This window comes from Poecile atricapillus, chromosome W, assembly GCF_030490865.1.
Source record: "Poecile atricapillus isolate bPoeAtr1 chromosome W, bPoeAtr1.hap1, whole genome shotgun sequence".
Lineage (NCBI taxonomy): Eukaryota > Metazoa > Chordata > Aves > Passeriformes > Paridae > Poecile > Poecile atricapillus.
The window spans coordinates 107,768,161-107,786,559 of NC_081288.1; the positions used below are offsets into that span (position 1 = coordinate 107,768,161).

General features: G+C 41.3%; 1 protein-coding gene across 7 annotated transcripts in view; it reads left to right on the plus strand.

Moving 5' to 3' along the window:
- LOC131591485 (zinc finger protein 532) overlaps positions 1–16,234 on the plus strand; it is a 33,616-nt gene extending 17,382 nt beyond the window's left edge. For all 7 annotated transcript variants that reach the window (XM_058862234.1, XM_058862232.1, XM_058862238.1 and 4 more), the window contains 6 exons: positions 2,266–2,442; positions 6,415–6,577; positions 9,481–9,759; positions 13,103–13,215; positions 13,559–13,706; positions 13,955–16,234. In XM_058862234.1, coding sequence (XP_058718217.1) covers positions 2,266–2,442; positions 6,415–6,577; positions 9,481–9,759; positions 13,103–13,215; positions 13,559–13,706; positions 13,955–14,449 — 1,375 coding nt within the window. In that variant the 3' untranslated portion in view covers positions 14,450–16,234. The remainder of the gene's footprint in view (positions 1–2,265; positions 2,443–6,414; positions 6,578–9,480; positions 9,760–13,102; positions 13,216–13,558; positions 13,707–13,954) is intronic.
- Positions 16,235–18,399: the final 2,165 nt, after the last annotated feature.

An 18,399-nucleotide genomic window follows, 5' to 3' on the forward strand; every position in this document is an offset into this window, starting at 1 on the left:
ACGGCAAGAGATCAGAAGAGCCACCCTTAGCCCGAGCTTTGCTTAGCACTCCAAAAACACGTCCACTTCACGCTGTCTGCCTGCAAAAAAGCCATTCTACATCTTTGAGCAGGTAGCTCCTTCCACCCTTAAGGCGCCACAGTTCATTTTCCAGGATGGCTGTGCAATCTTCCCCTAAGGGAAAAAAGCATTTTTACTGCATCAAGCCTCTGTTTTCAGCTCAAATCCATGGCCTGACACAACTTCAAGATCTTTTCATTTCTTTGGGCTCTTTTCTTTTACCCTTTTCTCTCAAGCAGTAGTCTGTCTTGTCCTGCATTTCTTCCATCTGCTTCCTGCACTCCATTGCTCTTCCCTCTAATGTATGTCTTGGGTTTGTACACAGAATCACTTCTAGGGACTCCTGGCCTGCCCCAGTAACACCAGCTCTTCATCCCCTTCACTGGGGGTCACTAAACTTTTCAAGATGTTTCATAAACATCTCATGTCACACCGAGTCAGAATTTCTTGATGTGGTGAGACTAAACCAAAGTCACCCAGGCAAGCAAAAGGATCTCTGGGAATGTTACTGTCTCCCTCCTTACACTCCTCAGCCTCTACTTAGAACTGTGGTGCTTTTACCTGAGCAGCAGACCCTGTGTTGCCTTTCCAAAGGGCCTCTGCCAAGAAGTTCCCTTTGATTCCAGTTATTTAGGCTAGTTATCTAGCACTGAATCAGCTGAAAGCTTCAGCCTGAAGTTTCAGTGCATCCTGCCAAGGTGAAAGCAAGAGGTTATTAGAACAGTCCCAGAACAGAGAGGAAGGCTTGGTCCTTAGGAACTGTGTAATATACAATGGTGGATGCTGAGGATCAGTTGTTATGTGGCATCACTAAAGAATAAAGGGTGTCATGGGAAGGTGAAAATGCCACCTGGTCCTCTGGAGGAACAGCTCAGGAGCAGATGTGTTACTGTGTCACACTGTATATAGCTGTGAAGATGTGCTCTGCTCTGTATGAGCACAGAAGATCTTAACAGACCCAAAAAAGACCAGAATGATCTGCTTTAGAGAATGCATTGAGAAGCAGAGATTAGATGGGTATAAACTCAATGAATATTATTAAGAGTATAAATTAAATGCCCAGAAAAAGAAAGGATGACACTTCATAAAATTCAAGGATGATAAATTTTAAAAATAAAAAGGGATCCTTGAATGCAGTGTAGAACTGTATTTCCTGCTTTATTGCTATCATCAGGGCACTAAAACTATTAAAAAATTTAAATGTGCAAAGAGAGTGACCACATCCACATCATCGCCCTGGCGCGGGCCCTGCACGTCTCCATCCTGGTGGCTATTTATATGACAACAATCATACTGCCATGATAGATGCTAAAATTAAAATTCTGGAAGGGTGGAGATCTTCTACATTTAAAAAGTTTGTAAAAGTCTTAATGCAAAATATTGATCAATAAGAAATTGTCTCATTTGACAGGCAATTGCTGATTGCACTGTCTTCTTGGACTGATTTGGGAGCATTAGGTACCTGAAATGTAGGGCATTAAAGGGGACCGTTGTGTATATAAAAATTCTTATGTTCTAATATTAATTCGATTTTTTAATTATTTCATTTTAGAGTAGATGCAGAAAGGTCACTAATTTTCGACACAGCAGAAGTATGTTTTTGAAAAATATTTTCTGAATTTCCATATGATATATTGATCTGATAGTAGGGATTTGGTTTCGTTTTCCTGAGTTTCAATCCAAGTGCTGATTTGATTACATGTACAGAAAATCATTACCAGTATATCTTAATTAAATCTAAACAACAGAAATGGTGAAAATATTTTCCTTACTGGTTTTCCATTTGGTGGTAGTTTCTAAATTCCTGTGGTGTACTTTAAACAATACCCTGCATGTGATGAAAATGCGTTCTGGCAGATCGCCTTCCAAATTTGCAGAAGATTTAAGCTTTTTTTGTGCAATCAATAGAGTATTTATCCACCTTTCTATCTGTTGTATTGTAATAACATAAAAACATGTTCTGACCTTACATCTCTTAGATTTTCAAATGAGAATGTGTGAAATTTCTTCCCCCTGACTTTGTGATCCACAAATCACTGGTTATGTTGATTCTTACGGGGTTGTTTAAATTGACAAAGTAATGTAGTTTTATCCAGTTGTTATCAATGTGTGTTTCTCTCTTCCCTCTGCTTGAAAATCCATGTTGATTTTGTCCAGCACTGCTTGGGGCAGGGCTGCACTGACTCTCCTCCGCTCTCTCCGCAGCTGCGTGCACTGCAATGTTGTGTACTCTGACGTGGCGGCACTCAAGTCTCATATTCAAGGTTGTCACTGTGAAGTCTTTTACAAGTGTCCTATCTGTCCCATGGCATTTAAATCTGCTCCCAGCACGCACTCCCATGCCTACACACAACACCCGGGTATCAAGATAGGCGAACCAAAGTAAGCAAAATTCATCTTCTACTGCACTTGCCTGCATTTGAATGACCCATGAAATTGCATTCTGTCCTGTGCTTGCAGTCGTAAAAGTCACCTCTGACATCCACCAGTTTGTCAGCCTGCTGGTAATATGGGATTTCCCTAGTGCTTTCATGATTTTTCAGCTGGCAGTTCATTGGGCAAAGGTGACATTTCTCTGAATTCACTAGCAGGTCTTTAAGCATTGCATGCTACAAGAGTGTGAGTGCAAAATGTAATTACGCCAATTATTTGGACAGGTAGTCAGAGTGTTGCTCGTTCTGATGTTTTAATCTGTTCAGCTTGTTTACTTTTTTACTGTGAATTAAAATAATGTGATTCCAAAAAGAGTTGCTAACACTCATCAGTGCTTATGTGGTGATTTTCATAATGTGGTTGAAAAGTTGAAAAAAAGTGATTTTATCTGTTTATAAAAGCTTTTTTCCAATAGGTAATCTCTTTCTGGCTTAAAGCAGAAGTGGTTTCGTTCTGTAGCTAGGAAAGTTGGCCATAAAGGTGGTAGTTTGCTGAAGGTGGTGACACAGGGCACAGGCTGGGCTCAGCTTCAGGGTCTTTTTTTAAAGCTGTTGGACACTGGTGAGCTCTGCTGAAGGCAGCAGGTGCTGCTGTGTGTGCAGACTCCTCTAGCCTTTGGGTCTGAGCCTCTCTGAGCACCCCTTGTCCTCCATCTGCCTCTTCCTCACTGCTACGGATGCTCTGTTCAGAGCAGTTAGGGATTGAGCTCCATGTTTTCTCTGGGGCATGCACAGAGCACCAGCATGGTAACAATTTGCTGGCTCAAGAACGTAGAAGGGATCGTGTGATGTAATAACCAGCGTTCCTAAGAGTTCAGTTTCTCACTATTTCTTCTAACATCTGAACAAGAGATTTTTTACCTTTGTTTACACCTCCATCAAAGCAAAATGGCAACAAACTTGCCATGTTTGATACCAAATGAAGGCATTTCTGCCTAGTGGGAAATGATACATTGTTTTAATTCAGTATGGTATCAGTCAGAAGCTGTGAGATACCAGTGTTGAAAATGTTTTTTCAGGTTCCCACAGTTCTCATTAGAGAAATCTAAAAGATTAAGATCACTGTTTGTATAAGATACTACACATATGAAAACTGAACTCTGGTTAGATCTGCCAAATTGTTTGTGATCAGGTTCATGAATTAAGTATTTAGCATTAGTTTTCTTTCCATATAGATGCACTTATAATTGTATTGCTTTATGCATTTACTTTGATTTAAAAAAAAAAAGAAATGAAATTTTATTAGGTGCTACTGTAATAAGTCACAGAATCCATAGCTGAGCACTCCTCTTAAGAAGTGGTGTTTCCTTTAAATTTGCCAGTTTTAATCACGATGCTGCCTTAAATCCATGCAGAGTGACCGGTAGGATTTTTCCAGCCCTCACAGTGGTCAGAGTTCTTGGCTTGCCTAGTTCGGAGCAGAGCTGACAGGTTGTATTTGAAGCAATTCATTCACATTTGAGTTATCTGTGCTGCGACATGGAGCACCCAGGCTGCGTGACTGGCACCCACTGCAAGCCTGCCAGCCTCATTCCTGAGCCCAGGTGTGTGGCACAGTCACGTGAAGCCATGGCTTCAGCATTGCCAGGACCTCTGGCCCCGTGGCTGCTGAGGGACTCTGGAGCAAGTCACACTCCTCTGTTTACAGGAATTGGGCTCCTGGGGAATCTGGCAGCCTGCCTCTGCCATTTACTTGGAACTGTGTGATTTACAATCACATTACAAACAGTTGCTGCAGAACAGATGCACTAAACTATTTGAAAAATGACTTCTATATGCAGGGATTCTCAGTGGGATGAAATGAGATTATTTTAATATAGAGAAATGGATAGCTGTCTTGTCTTTCAACTTTGAGAAGATCTCTCCTGTAACAACATACTCTAAGCTTTGGTTTTCTGTTTTTTCAGTAAACAGTGTCTAGGAATGGCACTAAGATATTTTTCATGGCTGATCTCTTTTTGAATACTGGTGAAATTCTTGTTTATCCAGCCAAATTATGGAAATTTATGGTACTATCGGTAAAAAGTGTATTATCCCACAAGTTCCTTTTTCTAGAGAAAAAAATTTGGGAAGGAGGAATACTATCCTCTGGTGCACAAACTTTCCAAATGCTAAATGTCTTTTATGTGACTGAAAGTATTTTTCCTGTGAGATAATACCTGTATTTATTCCAAGATTATATATGAATTTGTTAAACAGATTTTTGGGGAGTGAAAAGGCCATGCACCTGCTTTGGTGTGTACTGTGGGGCAGGAGCAGTGCTGCGTAACCAACCTGGCAGTGGGACAGGACAGGATGGGATGGGATGAACTGCCTGACTTATTCCAGCATCCCTGTAAATGACATCCTGTGGAAGCCAACTGTCTTTAAGCTTTGAACAGCATTTTAGGCAGTTGCATGTTAAACACTGACTAGTTCAATTAAATTTAAAAAAAAACAAAACCAGCATACATGGTTGCATGTATGTTGTTAAGGATTGAAAATCATGTTTTTGCTGTGTCTGAAGGAAATACTCCATTTGTGTATAGTTATAACTCATACTGTGAGGTGTGTTGGTATGAATTTAAGTGAGTACAGTCTGCCCAGCGACTTGTCTGAAGTTTGGATCTTTACCCCAGATAGTTCTGCTTCTGTGAAGGTAAAGTACTTCAGCTGCCATAGAAGTTACAGAGATTCAGCTCATGGTCTTTTTGGAGAGTTACAGGTTTTATATCAAATAAATTCAGAAAGACATTGAATTTTTTTGCAGCAGATTCACTACAGAGCTGCAGTGAAGGGTTCACCAGAGAAAGCAGGACAATAGTACATTGGTCATCAGAGGATGCTGTGTAAATAATACATTTATCTTGGCATATGTGAGAAACTGGGACCACTTGATACCAAAAAAACAAAGCCTTTCCCAGTTAATATGAAGAGAAGCGTATTGTTTTTCATTTGGAATTACAGGACAGCTTGAACATGGAATGTCCATGTTCTTGTCATCTCAAAACACAGTGCAGAGTGATCCGTAGAGCTTTGGAGCAATGCACCATCACTGATAATTACTTAGAGGGATATAGAAAGGACTGGGAACATTTATGTGGCTAATGAGAAGATTTAGCACTTCAGCAGGAGGGGGATTTGAGGGTTGGTTTTTTTTAGTGGAAGTTACTCTTAAAGATAGGAAGTGCCTGTTGCTGTACTGAACACCTGTGGCTGGGTTACTTTTATTTTAGCTAAAGTCTCTCTGCAGCACTACAGATTAGATGGTTTCGATTTCTCTCTCATCTGATGATCTGTGGTTAGAAAACTGCTGTAAGGCCAGGAGGCTGAGGGACCTAAAAGTCACATGTGCTCCAAGAGAGGAAGCGTTTGGAGGTGTCTCTACATTCCTATGACAGATTCATCAAGGCTTGGAATAGCAGAGCAGGGAAATCCCATCCTGTGCTGTTGGAGCTTCAGGGCATTAACAGTCTAGGTTTGGCATTCAGGAGCCTCAAAGTCATGAACATTGCCAAAAGTGTATTTATCTTGAAGTATGTTAGTAACTATGATTGAATGAGTCACTCCCTTAAAATATACTGCGTTTGTAACCTGGAGCGGGGATATTATCATTTAGCTACAATGTGAGTTCAGAAACTGAAGGTGTTGAACTGTCGTAGTATCCTGAGCAGATGTTGCTGTTGTATATGTAACGGATACATGCTGTTGTTGCACTCTTAAAATTATTTTTTTCTATTTTTCTGTTTCTTCTACTGCTCCCATATTTTGAAATTGGAGTATGTTTTGAATTAGTTTAATTTTTTCCAGGCAGTGTGAAATGATTGCGTAAACATGTCAGATCTTATCTGACATATCTTATCTGTGATGAGAAAAAACATCATGATTCTTGCAAATAGATCATCAACATGACTGACATTGTTTATTATACTTCTGTTTTTAGAATAATATATAAATGCTCTATGTGTGACACTGTGTTTACTCTACAACCTTTGCTCTATCGCCACTTTGATCAGCACATTGAAAACCAGAAGGTGTCTGTTTTCAAGTGTCCAGACTGTTCTCTTCTATATGCACAGAAACAGCTTATGATGGATCATATCAAGGTGTGTAGGCATCTTCTCTTGTTTCCTTCATGATACCGTTTGTCATGCAATATATGCTGTGAGAACATAATGTGAAAAGGCACAGAATAACAAGAAGAGTGCTGAGAGAGATGTTAATAATTCTGAGAGGGTAATCTGTGAATATTGTTCTCAAATGTCAAAATGTTATATTTTGTCTGGTCTTCAGCATATCGGTGATGACTCAACCGGGTTTTTCTGTAATAATGTTGATTTTGTTATACTGGGAATTTCTCAGCCAGTCTGATCCTAACAAAATGAGTTTTATATACAGTATTCTAAGTATTATTACAGTTTTTAGGAGCTGAGAATGCTGAGTCCATCACAAAATCAAACCTTTAATGTTCAGAATTCACCAGGAAGCAGTATGTTGCTAGATGTAGAGGTTTTCTGTGTGTATTCACATATGAACTTGAACATGTGTGCTTCGAAAAAAACTCCAAGTAGATGAGGAGATGAGGGAAGGGCCGAGCCAAGAAGTTCAGAAATACAAGGACTGGATTTTTCCTTTGTTTCTGAACCTGCATGTTTACTTCAAGATATCTTAGATGCTCCTCTCACGCAACAATGCAAAACTCTGTTTTCTGTTTCCTTTGATCTACTCAGATGGTTGGGGGTTTTTTTTCTATATAGGCAAATTCTGTGTACTGCAGTGTATGTCTTGTTTCTGTACTTAGTATTTCCTGACTCAGATATTACTGGAAAAGTACTTTTATATCTGCTCATAAGTACTTCTGTAAGACCTGAAGACAACAATTTCAGGAACTTGATCTGACTGCAGTTAGGGCCAGAAGCTGTCTTTACAGAAATCAGGGTGCTCAGCATCTCACATTTTAAAGCCATGTTCAGTTACTTGGGCACTACTTAACTTCTTTGGCTTTAGAGTTCCATGCCAGTATTTGGACTTTCAACCAGTGGGGTTTTAGCATGATTCACTATAAGTGATTCAGGCATTTTTGAAACTAAAATTAGGGATTAGAGAATACATGTGCAGTATTGCTGGTTTTGCATTTAAGATGTGTGTATAGCAGTAGGGACTGGAGTGGAGCAAAGCAGTGTAAATTGGAATGCAGTTCAGGGGGACTGAAAAAAATCAGTAACAGCTTGTAGATAAAAGCAGAAGAGGGTCTGGGGAGAGGATAACAGCACAAAAGGACTCAGGGAGAGTACTAGTGCCAGACAGAGGCAGAGCTGAGCTGCACAGAAAGTAATGGTTTGGTGTGTCTAGACATAAACCATCAAGACAGGGACAGACCTGGGTGAAAGTAGGACAGAAAGGGACAGAAGGAAGCTCAGGAGGAGATTATTTAAAGCTACAGAAAATAACCCAGAATAATTCCTGCAGATGTCAGTATTTCTTGATGGCAAAATGTATGTCTTATTTTCCTGTAATGACTTGCTACAAGAAAATCTCCAGCAGCCAGTGAGAGCAGATGGTGAAGGACTGCCCTGGCCTGGCCTGGCCCAGAGGTGTCACGCTCCCTGTTTAGCCAGCACTGGGACTCCATGCTGTGCTTTAATGCTCTTGGTGTAGTTTCAAATAAGAAGTGAAATTTCAAGTATTGTATTTACAGGACATTTGGAAAGTTGAGCACTAACATTTTACCTGCTTACAGGTTAGGCTGGAATGGAATCTCCAGGTCAGCTTCAGTTGCCTGAGAGTACAGGAGCCTCGTTTCCTGCTCCCCTGTGGGGATACTAAAGCCAGCCTCCTCCTTTACTACACACGCTGCACTTTGCACTGTCCCAAGAGCCAAAGTATTTGCAAAAGGACTTGTTGCTGGAGTATCACATTAATACTCCTATATTCCCAGAATCAAGAATGGATTGAATAGGTTTTATCTGAAGGAAAAATAATTCCATTTGGGCTGGTTAAATATATCATCCAAGAGGATTATAGTAAGGGTCAGTAGGTGAGAGGATCAGAACACTATCCTGGTAAAGGAAAAGTCTTCCAGACATGAGAATTCAACTGTGGGTCCCTGTTTAGCAGTGGATTAGCTCTGGGCTGCAGTCATCCCTGCTGGCCCACAACCCTCCTCATTCTTGCTGTGTCCACATCCACGCCGGGAACTTGGACACACAGGTGACGACCCCCCAGTCCTTCCTGAACAAATCATGTTGTTGGAAGGCTCAGGTGTCACACCAGCACACTAAACTGGTTTGGAAATGGGGGAAGGAGGAGTTCTTCCCTTTTTACTGACCACTGACTTAAAGTGCAGACTTAACTCCCTGAGGAAGACTTCCCACCCAGGAGCTTCAGGGGCTGGAGAATAGCTGGTCAGACCCCTCTCATCTGGGGCCCTGTCAGCCCTGCACACCATGGATTCTAAGGACTGCTAACAAGGTAGTCCTAAATGAGCATGCTCATAACCTGACTGGAGAGTAAGGCAGGGCTTAACCTCAGCCTCAACATAAAATGTTAATATATCCTAAATTACATAGCCATGTAATGTTTCCAGAGTTGCCTTATCTTATTTACCAATATTCCAAGCCAACATTTGGTCAGTAAAAAAGCCTTTCCTTCTTGTAAAACTCCAGTCACATAGTCTGGAATGGAGATGTTCAACTCACATGTCAGGTAAGTAAAGCGAGAAATTAAACTTAACATAAAGTACTGCTTGAACCCTTTTTTCCTCCCTGTTAAACTGCAACTTAAACTTAACCTCCAAAGTAAGTCTCTTTATTTTTTTGTGAAAATACCTACATAGGGTGTCTGTTATTGTTGGGTTGTGCTAAATCTTGCATTTACTTAACCCCGTTTCTTTACGAGAGTGATGTGATGATGATAATATGCCAAAGAAGTAGCTGAAGGCTTTTGGTTGTGTACAGCTGTGTATGTCTTTGTCAGTTTTGTGCCTTTTTTTCTCTCTCTCTTATTGTAGTCTATGCATGGAACTTTGAAAAGTGTTGAGGGGCCACCAAACCTGGGGATAAATCTGCCTCTCAGTACTAAACCCACAACTCAAAATTCAGCCAGTCACAACAAGGAGGACACCAGATCTGTCAACGGAACAGAAAAGTTGGAGAAGAAGTCTCCTTCTCCCATAAAGAAAGCAGAACCTAAAAAAGTCGCTAGTCCTGGATGGACATGTTGGGAGTGTGACAGGCTCTTCACTCAGAGAGATGTTTACATCTCCCACATGAGGAAAGAACATGGAAAGGTAAAGGAATATGTTCAATTATGAAAAGGTGAATTAAACCTGAAAGGTGAATTGTTTGTTTCTAAATTCCATTTGTGTTTTTGCAAATAATTCCTTTAAGTCCCAGCATTATTATTCACTGTTCTTCCATCTATTTCATCTTTTGTGCTTTGGCTGCTTAGTTTTTTTCAGTTTCTGCATCATTCTACTGAGAAAATCAATTGTAGGCTTGTTCATTCAGTGAGAGATACTGCTGTACTTCATCCAAGCCATCTAATCTGTTCCAGGTTCTTACTTCTTCTTTGTGCCTTCTCAGTTCCCTTCCTTTACAGTGGTATAGGGAATGTGGCAGTGCTGGGGTAACAGTTGGACCCAATCTTAAAGATCTTTTCCAACTTAAACAATTTGATTCTATTCTGTTCTCAGTGCCTGATAGCCTCAGGGAGTGGAGACTCAGTCATGTTTTACTGGTCCAGTGAGTGCCAACTGGTGTTTCATTTAAAGGCAGACACATTCCGCAGTTGAGCTGTTGCTCTAATCTTATACTTGAAAGTTCAGCTGAGTTAACAAGTTGAATTTTGTACTCAAAGCAGCTGAATTTGAGATATCTTACTTAAAATGGCTTGAAAGTGAAATATGGGAATGTTGCATCCTCATGTCAGCAGAGAGACCGTTTGTTGTTCTCCCTGCGTTCAACAGTATTTCCAGTTAAATGAAATTAGAAAGACTGGCAGTCAGGAAGGCATTAGTGACCCTGCTTAGCTGTGGCAGCCACCTGCCCAGCCAGTCTTCACCTTTGCTGTGTGCTGGTGGCAATGCTCTGACTCTTTTCCTCAGCTGGGAAGCAGGGAGCTAAACTGATGTACTGTGCTGCAGTACAGCAAAAGAGCAGGAATAATAGGCCGATTTGTCTAAGTGGAGGAGAACCACACTGAGTGAAAATCCATAGTTTTCAGGATAATAATGTGCTGTAATAAATGATTGCACATTTCCAGAGATTTCTATTACAGTTATTATCTCTAAAGCTGTTCTGCAAATGATTTTATTCTGTTTATAAACATTTTATGGAAAAGCTGAAAATGCTGGACTACTGAGTGTCATCTTCAATTTTCTTAGGACAACTTCAAGCAAATAGCACCCCAGCATCATTGCCTCCAGTAACTCCCACCCCATTCCTTCAGCTTCCTGCTGCCCAAATTTTAACTCAGCAGAGCTTTTACTGGCAATCAGAAATGCATTTAAGACTGAATGCATTGTACATTTATGCAATTCTTAAAAACAAAGCAGCACAACCTCCCAATGAAACTGTCACTTCAGAGTGAACTAGAGAGCGATATTCAGTCCGATTCCATCCACAGCAGAGTAGCCAAAGGCATGTAAAAGAAGGTTAGTAACATATCAATAATGCTTTCTAAATATTAGCTTTAAATCTGTGTCTTTCTCTCTCTGATGTTTATGTGCAATGTTACCTCAAGAACAGCCCTTATTATGAAGTATTACATAATTGTTGCACTCAAATCCGGGCCTGAAGGGCTCTTTCATTGCTTCCATTCAGGTGCTGGTTTGTATCCCCATTCAAGCAGTTTCTTCAACAATGCAGGAGGCACATAGATACTAAAATGAATGGAAATACATGTCCATGTCTGTCAGAAATGGGGAGTACAGATCAGATGCTACATTCTTTCCCAACCTGTCAAAATTTTTAGTAATTTTTAGCTGTCAAAAAGACTATGTTGAAAAACTAAACTTTTACTACAGAGAGAATAGAAATGAGCATAAGATAAACAAGTACGTGATACAGCTCTAATAAATAGAGGAACTAATTTACAGTCTGATTTTCTTAAGAATGATAGGTGTTGGTTAAATGCTCTAAAATTATCCTTTCAGAATGATTGTTTAAAACTGTAATTAAGCAATTCATGTGCTATTCACAAAATCCATTTTCATGCAAGGTATATGAAAATACTAGTTTCAGACTTCTAATTTCTGCTTTTGCAGGACCAGAGTGAAAGAGCTGTAACCCCTAGCTGATCCCAGGCTGGATTATGCAGAGGTGTTCATAGGAGAGGTATTGCCATGTATATCCTCTTTGGACAGATAAGGTTCCAGCCCGTATTTGGAACTGTCTACACAGACAGACAGATTCACATTTTCTGATCCTTTCCTGAGGATCCTGCAGGAAGGGAGCCAGCTGTAGGGTAGGAAATTTTGTAGCCACCTTGCTGTGACTCTCTGCCTGATCTTAAGAGTGCTACTGCAAAAAAAAAAAAGCTACCAGCCCAGACAGGGGAGGGTTGTACAACTCCTGTCTGAAACTGGATCGTGTGTGTCTGCCTTCTACCAGGCAGGCATATGCTGAGCTCCTCGGCCATGTGTACAGGTGTGTTTCTGTGAAAGGGCAGATGTTTTCTAAGTACGAATTACCAACTCCAGCTTGCTCATTGATCATCCTCTTCCTGTCAAGATAAGATGCTGTATAACAGATCATGCTGCACTTAATTACAGAATTAATTTTTCAGTTCCTTTTGGTTTGGCTGCCATTGCAAAAACTAATGCATCCAAAATCCTGTTTGGGTCTCTATCTCGAGTCTCCCCAAGGAATTTAGAACAAGCTGGGGGGGGGGGGGGTGGGGGGGTTGGGCAGTCACAGCTGGCTACCCCACATAGTGCCCCCAGGTACTGCTGAGCATCATTCTCCTACTGCTTTTCTGACCGCAGGCTTGATGCCTCTGCTCACTGCCACACAGCTATGGTGTGTGACTGCTCCAGCCCTTCTCAGTTTCTTCCTGTACTTTTTCCTTCCACTTCACCAGCTACATCAACCCCACAGAATTTCCCAAACAGATGGCCATCAAGTTGGCATCAGATCATACCGCTCATTTTGTCGTGACTTTCCCGAACCCTGTTAGTGTGTCAGTGTCTGTGAGGTTCAGGTTTGGTCCTTCTTCTGTGCTCTTCACCGCTCCTTGTATATGGCTGAGGAGCTCCTAGTTAGAGGCTGAGGACACGGTTTGGTGGTGGGAAGGGAAAGCAATCCCCTCGTCCTGCTGTCTTTATTGATCCAGAAATAGTCCTTTGATCTTCCCTGTTTCTTTGGTGGAAGAGATTCTCTTCACCCACTGTCCGTGACATCAGTTTACAGCTGGGACAGGTGTGTGTGTGTGTGTGTAGCTCATGGGGGCCACACTGCTTTGAAAGAGGTCCAGCTCTGACTTGTGCAGTGTTGTTGAAGGGGGGGTGGACATGAAATATAGTACCAAAAACAGGTAAGTGATGTTTCTTTCCTATTTATCAAAAGGTTCAACACATGCACCACTTTTACTGAGCTTTTTTAATGAAAGTATTTCTCTTCTTTTTTTTAAAGCAAATGAAGAAACATCCTTGTCGGCAGTGTGACAAATCTTTCAGTTCATCCCACAGTTTATGTCGGCACAATCGTATCAAGCACAAAGGCATTAGGAAGGTTTATACGTGCTCGTAAGTTCTGTTTTTATTTAGAAATTGAATACAAAAACCATTGTTAGTTGAATATCTTTCCTTAACTGTGTAATAGCCAGTGTCCCGTTCATTCAGATGCTCAGGACAAGCCAGATCAATTTGTCCTACCTATAGAAACGTGTCAGTCTCCTGAGAGTGCAGTATGTAAAGTCTACAATCCAAAACTTGGCTGAGCTGAGAGCGTTTGCAGTTCCACTTTGGGAAACCTGGTTTTCAGGAGTCTCTCAAATACACAGCCACTCTACACAAGGCACTTGTTAAGTAACTTGTTAAGCATGACACTTGAATGTTTGTGTGTGTTTGTATGTGTGTGTGTCTGCAGGCACTGCCCAGATTCAAGACGTACTTTTACCAAGAGATTGATGTTGGAAAAACATATTCAGTTGATGCACGGAATTAAAGACCCGGATGTGAAAGAAATGACTGAATCTACCAATGTGGAAGAAAGGGAAGTAAAAGAAGACACAAAGGTAATCACTTAGAACACTCATTCAGTCACTGAGAATGATTTTTTTTTGTGGGTATATATTCAGGATCTTTAAATACATACAGGTACTTTGATGCCATAAATGTCTCATCTTCTATGAACATGAGACCCAAAAGGATTATTTATCAGAGTTGTTCTAGAATCTGCCAAGGGAAATGTTCTGACATTAGCAAGTCACAAATAGTTATGAATATTTTTTTTATGCTTACATGATTTCTGTCCTTTTGTTAGGTTCCTAGTCCAAAGCGTAAATTGGAAGAACCCATAATGGAGTTCAGGCCTCCACGAGGTGCAATCACTCAGCCATTAAAGAAGCTGAAGATAAATGTTTTTAAAGTTCATAAGTGTGCAGTTTGTGGCTTTACAACAGAAAATCTTCTCCAGTTTCATGAACACATTCCTCAGCATAAATCCGATGGCTCTTCATACCAATGCAGGGAATGTGGACTTTGCTACACATCTCACGTGTCCCTTTCCAGACACCTCTTCATTGTACATAAGCTGAAGGAGCCTCAGCCAGTATCAAAACAGAATGGGTCTGGGGAGGATAATCAGCAAGAAAACAAACCCAATCACGAGGATGACTTGTCTGACAGCGCGGCATCGGACAGAAGATGCAAAGTGTGCGCAAAGACTTTTGAAACTGAAGCGGCCTTAAACACTCACATGAGAACACATGGCATGGCCTTCATCAAGTCCAAAAGAATGAGTTCAGCTGACAAGTGATCAGATTGTTTGGGATGCAGAAATCTCGCTCCACATTGGAATACTAATGACATTTTTGCTACAGAAAGTTCAAGATATAATAGTGTTAACAGTACTGTTCAGGCTGTTGCAATATATTCTGCATAAAAGTGTCCCCTTCACCTCATTGTCTATACCCTCAGAACCTTTGAAGCAGTATTTGAGTTTAAAAGAGTTTGTATATATTTAAACTAATAATTTTTATACTCTTTTGTTATGTGTTTGTATCAGTATCTAGTGGAAAAAGTGTTTGGTTTTTTCTGTTTTGTTTCTGTTCTTTTGTAGTAAATTTCTTTAAAACAGAGTTCTTAATGCTGGGGCAGTTCCTTAGGGTCTCCTAAACTATTTGGTTTTTGAATGCTTCTGAAAGAAAGTTCAGCTAATGGAAGTGCATAGGAGGAGGTGCTAGGAGGGGAGAGGAGAGAGGAAGCAAGCTAAGGGGAGATTTTAAATTCTGAAGAACTTAGGCTTCCAAATGTCTAAGGAAGCTTTTAAACTTTTACTTACAAAGTATATTATATATATAAAAAAAAATAAAAGTACCACTGCATGTGTAAAATGAAACGCTGGTTTTTAGGTGGCAACACCAGAACAGGTGCAGAACCCCTGGGGTGGTAAAGTACTTTTGAAGAGTATAAATGCACAACTCTGAGAATCATGAAGCAATTTTTTTAGGTCATATGGTGCTTGTGATCAAAGCTCAAATTGTTACAAAAGGGCTGGGCTGCTCTGAATTTAAGAAATAAGATGTAATTAGAGGAATAGGTTTATAATGACGATTTTTTTTTTTGTCATGTAATTTATTAAACATATAGAAGTGAGTGCACAGCATTATGTATTTTCCTTGCTGGTTATTGAAAGGAAATAGTTGACTCTTGCTACAGGGTTTGGGATTTGCCAGCTCCACATGATCATGCCAAACATTCTGGTGCTCAGTGTCACACACAGCCACAACTGGGAAGGAGCCAGCCCCAGCCAGGAGGGGGACTGGAGCTTGCAGCTTTAGCACAGGCCCTGCAGAGCTTGGCCAGACATTGCAAACTCCTGTCCAGCTAGTTTTGCTTGCACAAGTACAAAAAGGTACCATACTGTCCCTTTCACATAGAGTTCTCTGTGAGAGTATATTTTCAGTTTGTTTTTGCATTTTATACCTTGTATGTAACCCTACAAGAAAATTTTTGTACTTTTTTTTAAAACAAATTGTGTATATATAGATAGCTGCATGATAAATAGTAGTAATTGTTGGGTTCCTTAAAAGTCTTGCTGCTGTCAGATGTTACTATACACTATGTCCATTACAACTGTATTAAACACATTTAATATGTAAATAAATGTGGAGCATTTTGCCCCAAAAGATTTGTGAGATTCTGTTATTTATCATTAAATTTTGATAGTTTTAAAATTTGAAGTGTTTAAAAAAAAAATGGATCCTCTCAGACACCTCTGTAAAACTTAATTGTTCTGGCAATTGTATATCAGATACATTAGTTCTGCTCTCTCCATCTTCTTTCCTAATTTGGCTCCTGGGTAGATGCTTGTTAGCCCATTTATATTAGTGGCATATCAAGTGCTTGTGAGGTACTTCATCCTACAGTGCGCAGCGGGCACAGCACCCCAGTGTGCTGCCACTGCCACCACTGCCCTTGCCATTTAGTGGATACCTCTGAACACTTGTTTGTTGATGTGCACTGTCAACTGTACAACAAATGAGTTATCACTATGCAGAATGGTGTTTTGTATACAGTGAACAGATAATAAAATTTCAATTTTCACAGCCATTACTAATACTTTTCTTTATTTTCCCTTTTCACTGTCTTACACCTGCAAGTAACCTGATGATGCAAATGGCATCATGGTGCCAGGGTATCACACTGCCACTCATATCCCCAGAGGAGCTCCTGCACAGCCAGGAAGTGCAGTCCAGCTGCCTGGCAGTGGGCTCTCTTCAGGTCTAGCTGGCAGATCAGTTTAACTCTCCTTCCAGTAATCTCTTGAAAGGTTTAAGGGACAGAGGGTCTTGAACTGACATATTTCTGTCAGAGCTGACATACCTCCTTAACAGGAGGACAATGTCCTGAAAAGCAGGAGGTGAACAGAAGGTTTTAAAGCAACATGAGATATGGTGAAAAGGCACAAATGTCAGTAGGCATGCCTAAAGGACTTATTTCCTCCTGTAAACTATAGAAAAAATGTTTAAACTTATTTTTGTCCAAGATCTGCCATTTGAGTTGTTTGCTTTTAATTAACACTGTGACACTAACAGTCAGTGATGACATAAATTCTCCTCTTTTTACCCCTTTCCTGTGAGGATTGAACAGTAATGGAATAAACCTCATAAAACATCTCTGAGAGTTAGGAAAGGGATCATGTAGACTCCACCATTTTGCAACCACTCTTGTGGTTGGAAACAAATGTGCGTTAACAGTGCAACCTCAAATTGCAACAAAAACTAAGGCTATATATCTCCTCCTGTTATGTGCCTTCCCATTCCATCTCTTCTGCTCTTCAGGGAGTCAGGGAGTGCACTGAGACCTTGGCCCAAATATCCAGCTGCACACAAACTGCCCAACCAGGACTTCACCAAGGCTCAGGTCCACCTGCCTACACAGCCTCAATTAAACTGTTTTTTCACCTGCTAATATTGGCTAGCACCTCACCTCAGGGCATGTGGGCAGTGCCTGGCTGCCAATCACCTGGCTTGGGCTGTGTGGATGTGGGGTCTTTGAAAAAGCACCAAAAGAAGTCACTTAGGCTGTAGTAAAGTGGTGGGGGAGAAAACCCCACAAGCCATGGGGACATGCACTCACCAGTGGCGAAGTAATAGAAAATGACAGTGGGGGAGTTCACAATAGCCCAGTGAGGCAGCATGGAGCTGGCTCTCCCCACTGTGCTCAGGGCCATACCAAGGCACTTTCCAAAATGTGCAATTTGTCACAACAAAGATGCCCTTGAGAAAGGCTGTGAGACTGTACAGAAGGAACAATAAGGGGAAGTGGGACACTGTGTTAGCCAGAGCTACCTCACTCTTTGCAGTCAACCTCACAGGAAGGAAAATGCTCTGCCACAAGAGCAGTGGGCTCAAGGGAGAGGCAAGTGCAATTGCAGACCCTTCCCAGGACAAGACCCGAGACAACAGCCTGAAGTTGTGCCAGGGGAAGTTTAGGTTGGGTACTAGAGAAAGACCCAGAGGGTGGTTGGCCACTGGAACAGGCTCCCTTGAGAAGTGGTCACTGACAGAGTTCACGCAGTGCTGGTATACTCTGGGGCACATGGTGTGACTCTTGGGGATGGTGCTGTGCAGAGCCAGGAGTTGGACTTGATCCTCGTAAGCCCCTTCCAACTTGGCAGATTCTGTGACTGTCATGTGTGCTCCCCCATGCAGGATGCATTCTCAGCCTGCCACCCACTGCCTCACTCTAGCATGCCCAATATGTCACGCCATGCACGTTGGGGCTATGCTGTACCTCTAAGCTCAGCCAGAAATAAGTCTAATTAAATCAGTTGTGTTGTCCAGTTCATGATGCCTCTAATGACTACCACGTGCATCTCCTCCATTGTTCCTGGGGTACCTGGCATGACACAGGTGTACTGTCTCCATGCTGCACAGTGCCCTCAGATATCTCTCTCGGGAGCTGTTGAGCTTTGGCTTGCTTGCCTGTAGGTACAGCTGGAGCTGAATCTGGCTGGCCACAACCACTGTACTTCTCCACACTTACCTGGTGTTTGTATTTCTGGAGGGCATTTACAGATGCACAACTTGACCTGTCAAAGACCCACATGTTCTCAGTCCTTAACCTCCGTCTACCTGTGAAGAATTCAGTTTGGCAAGCCTATTTACTTTTTAAAGGATTTTTATAAAACTTTGACCTTTTCATTCTGTTAATATTACCTTTCTCAGTACACTTAGCATACACACACAGCTGCCAGGCCAA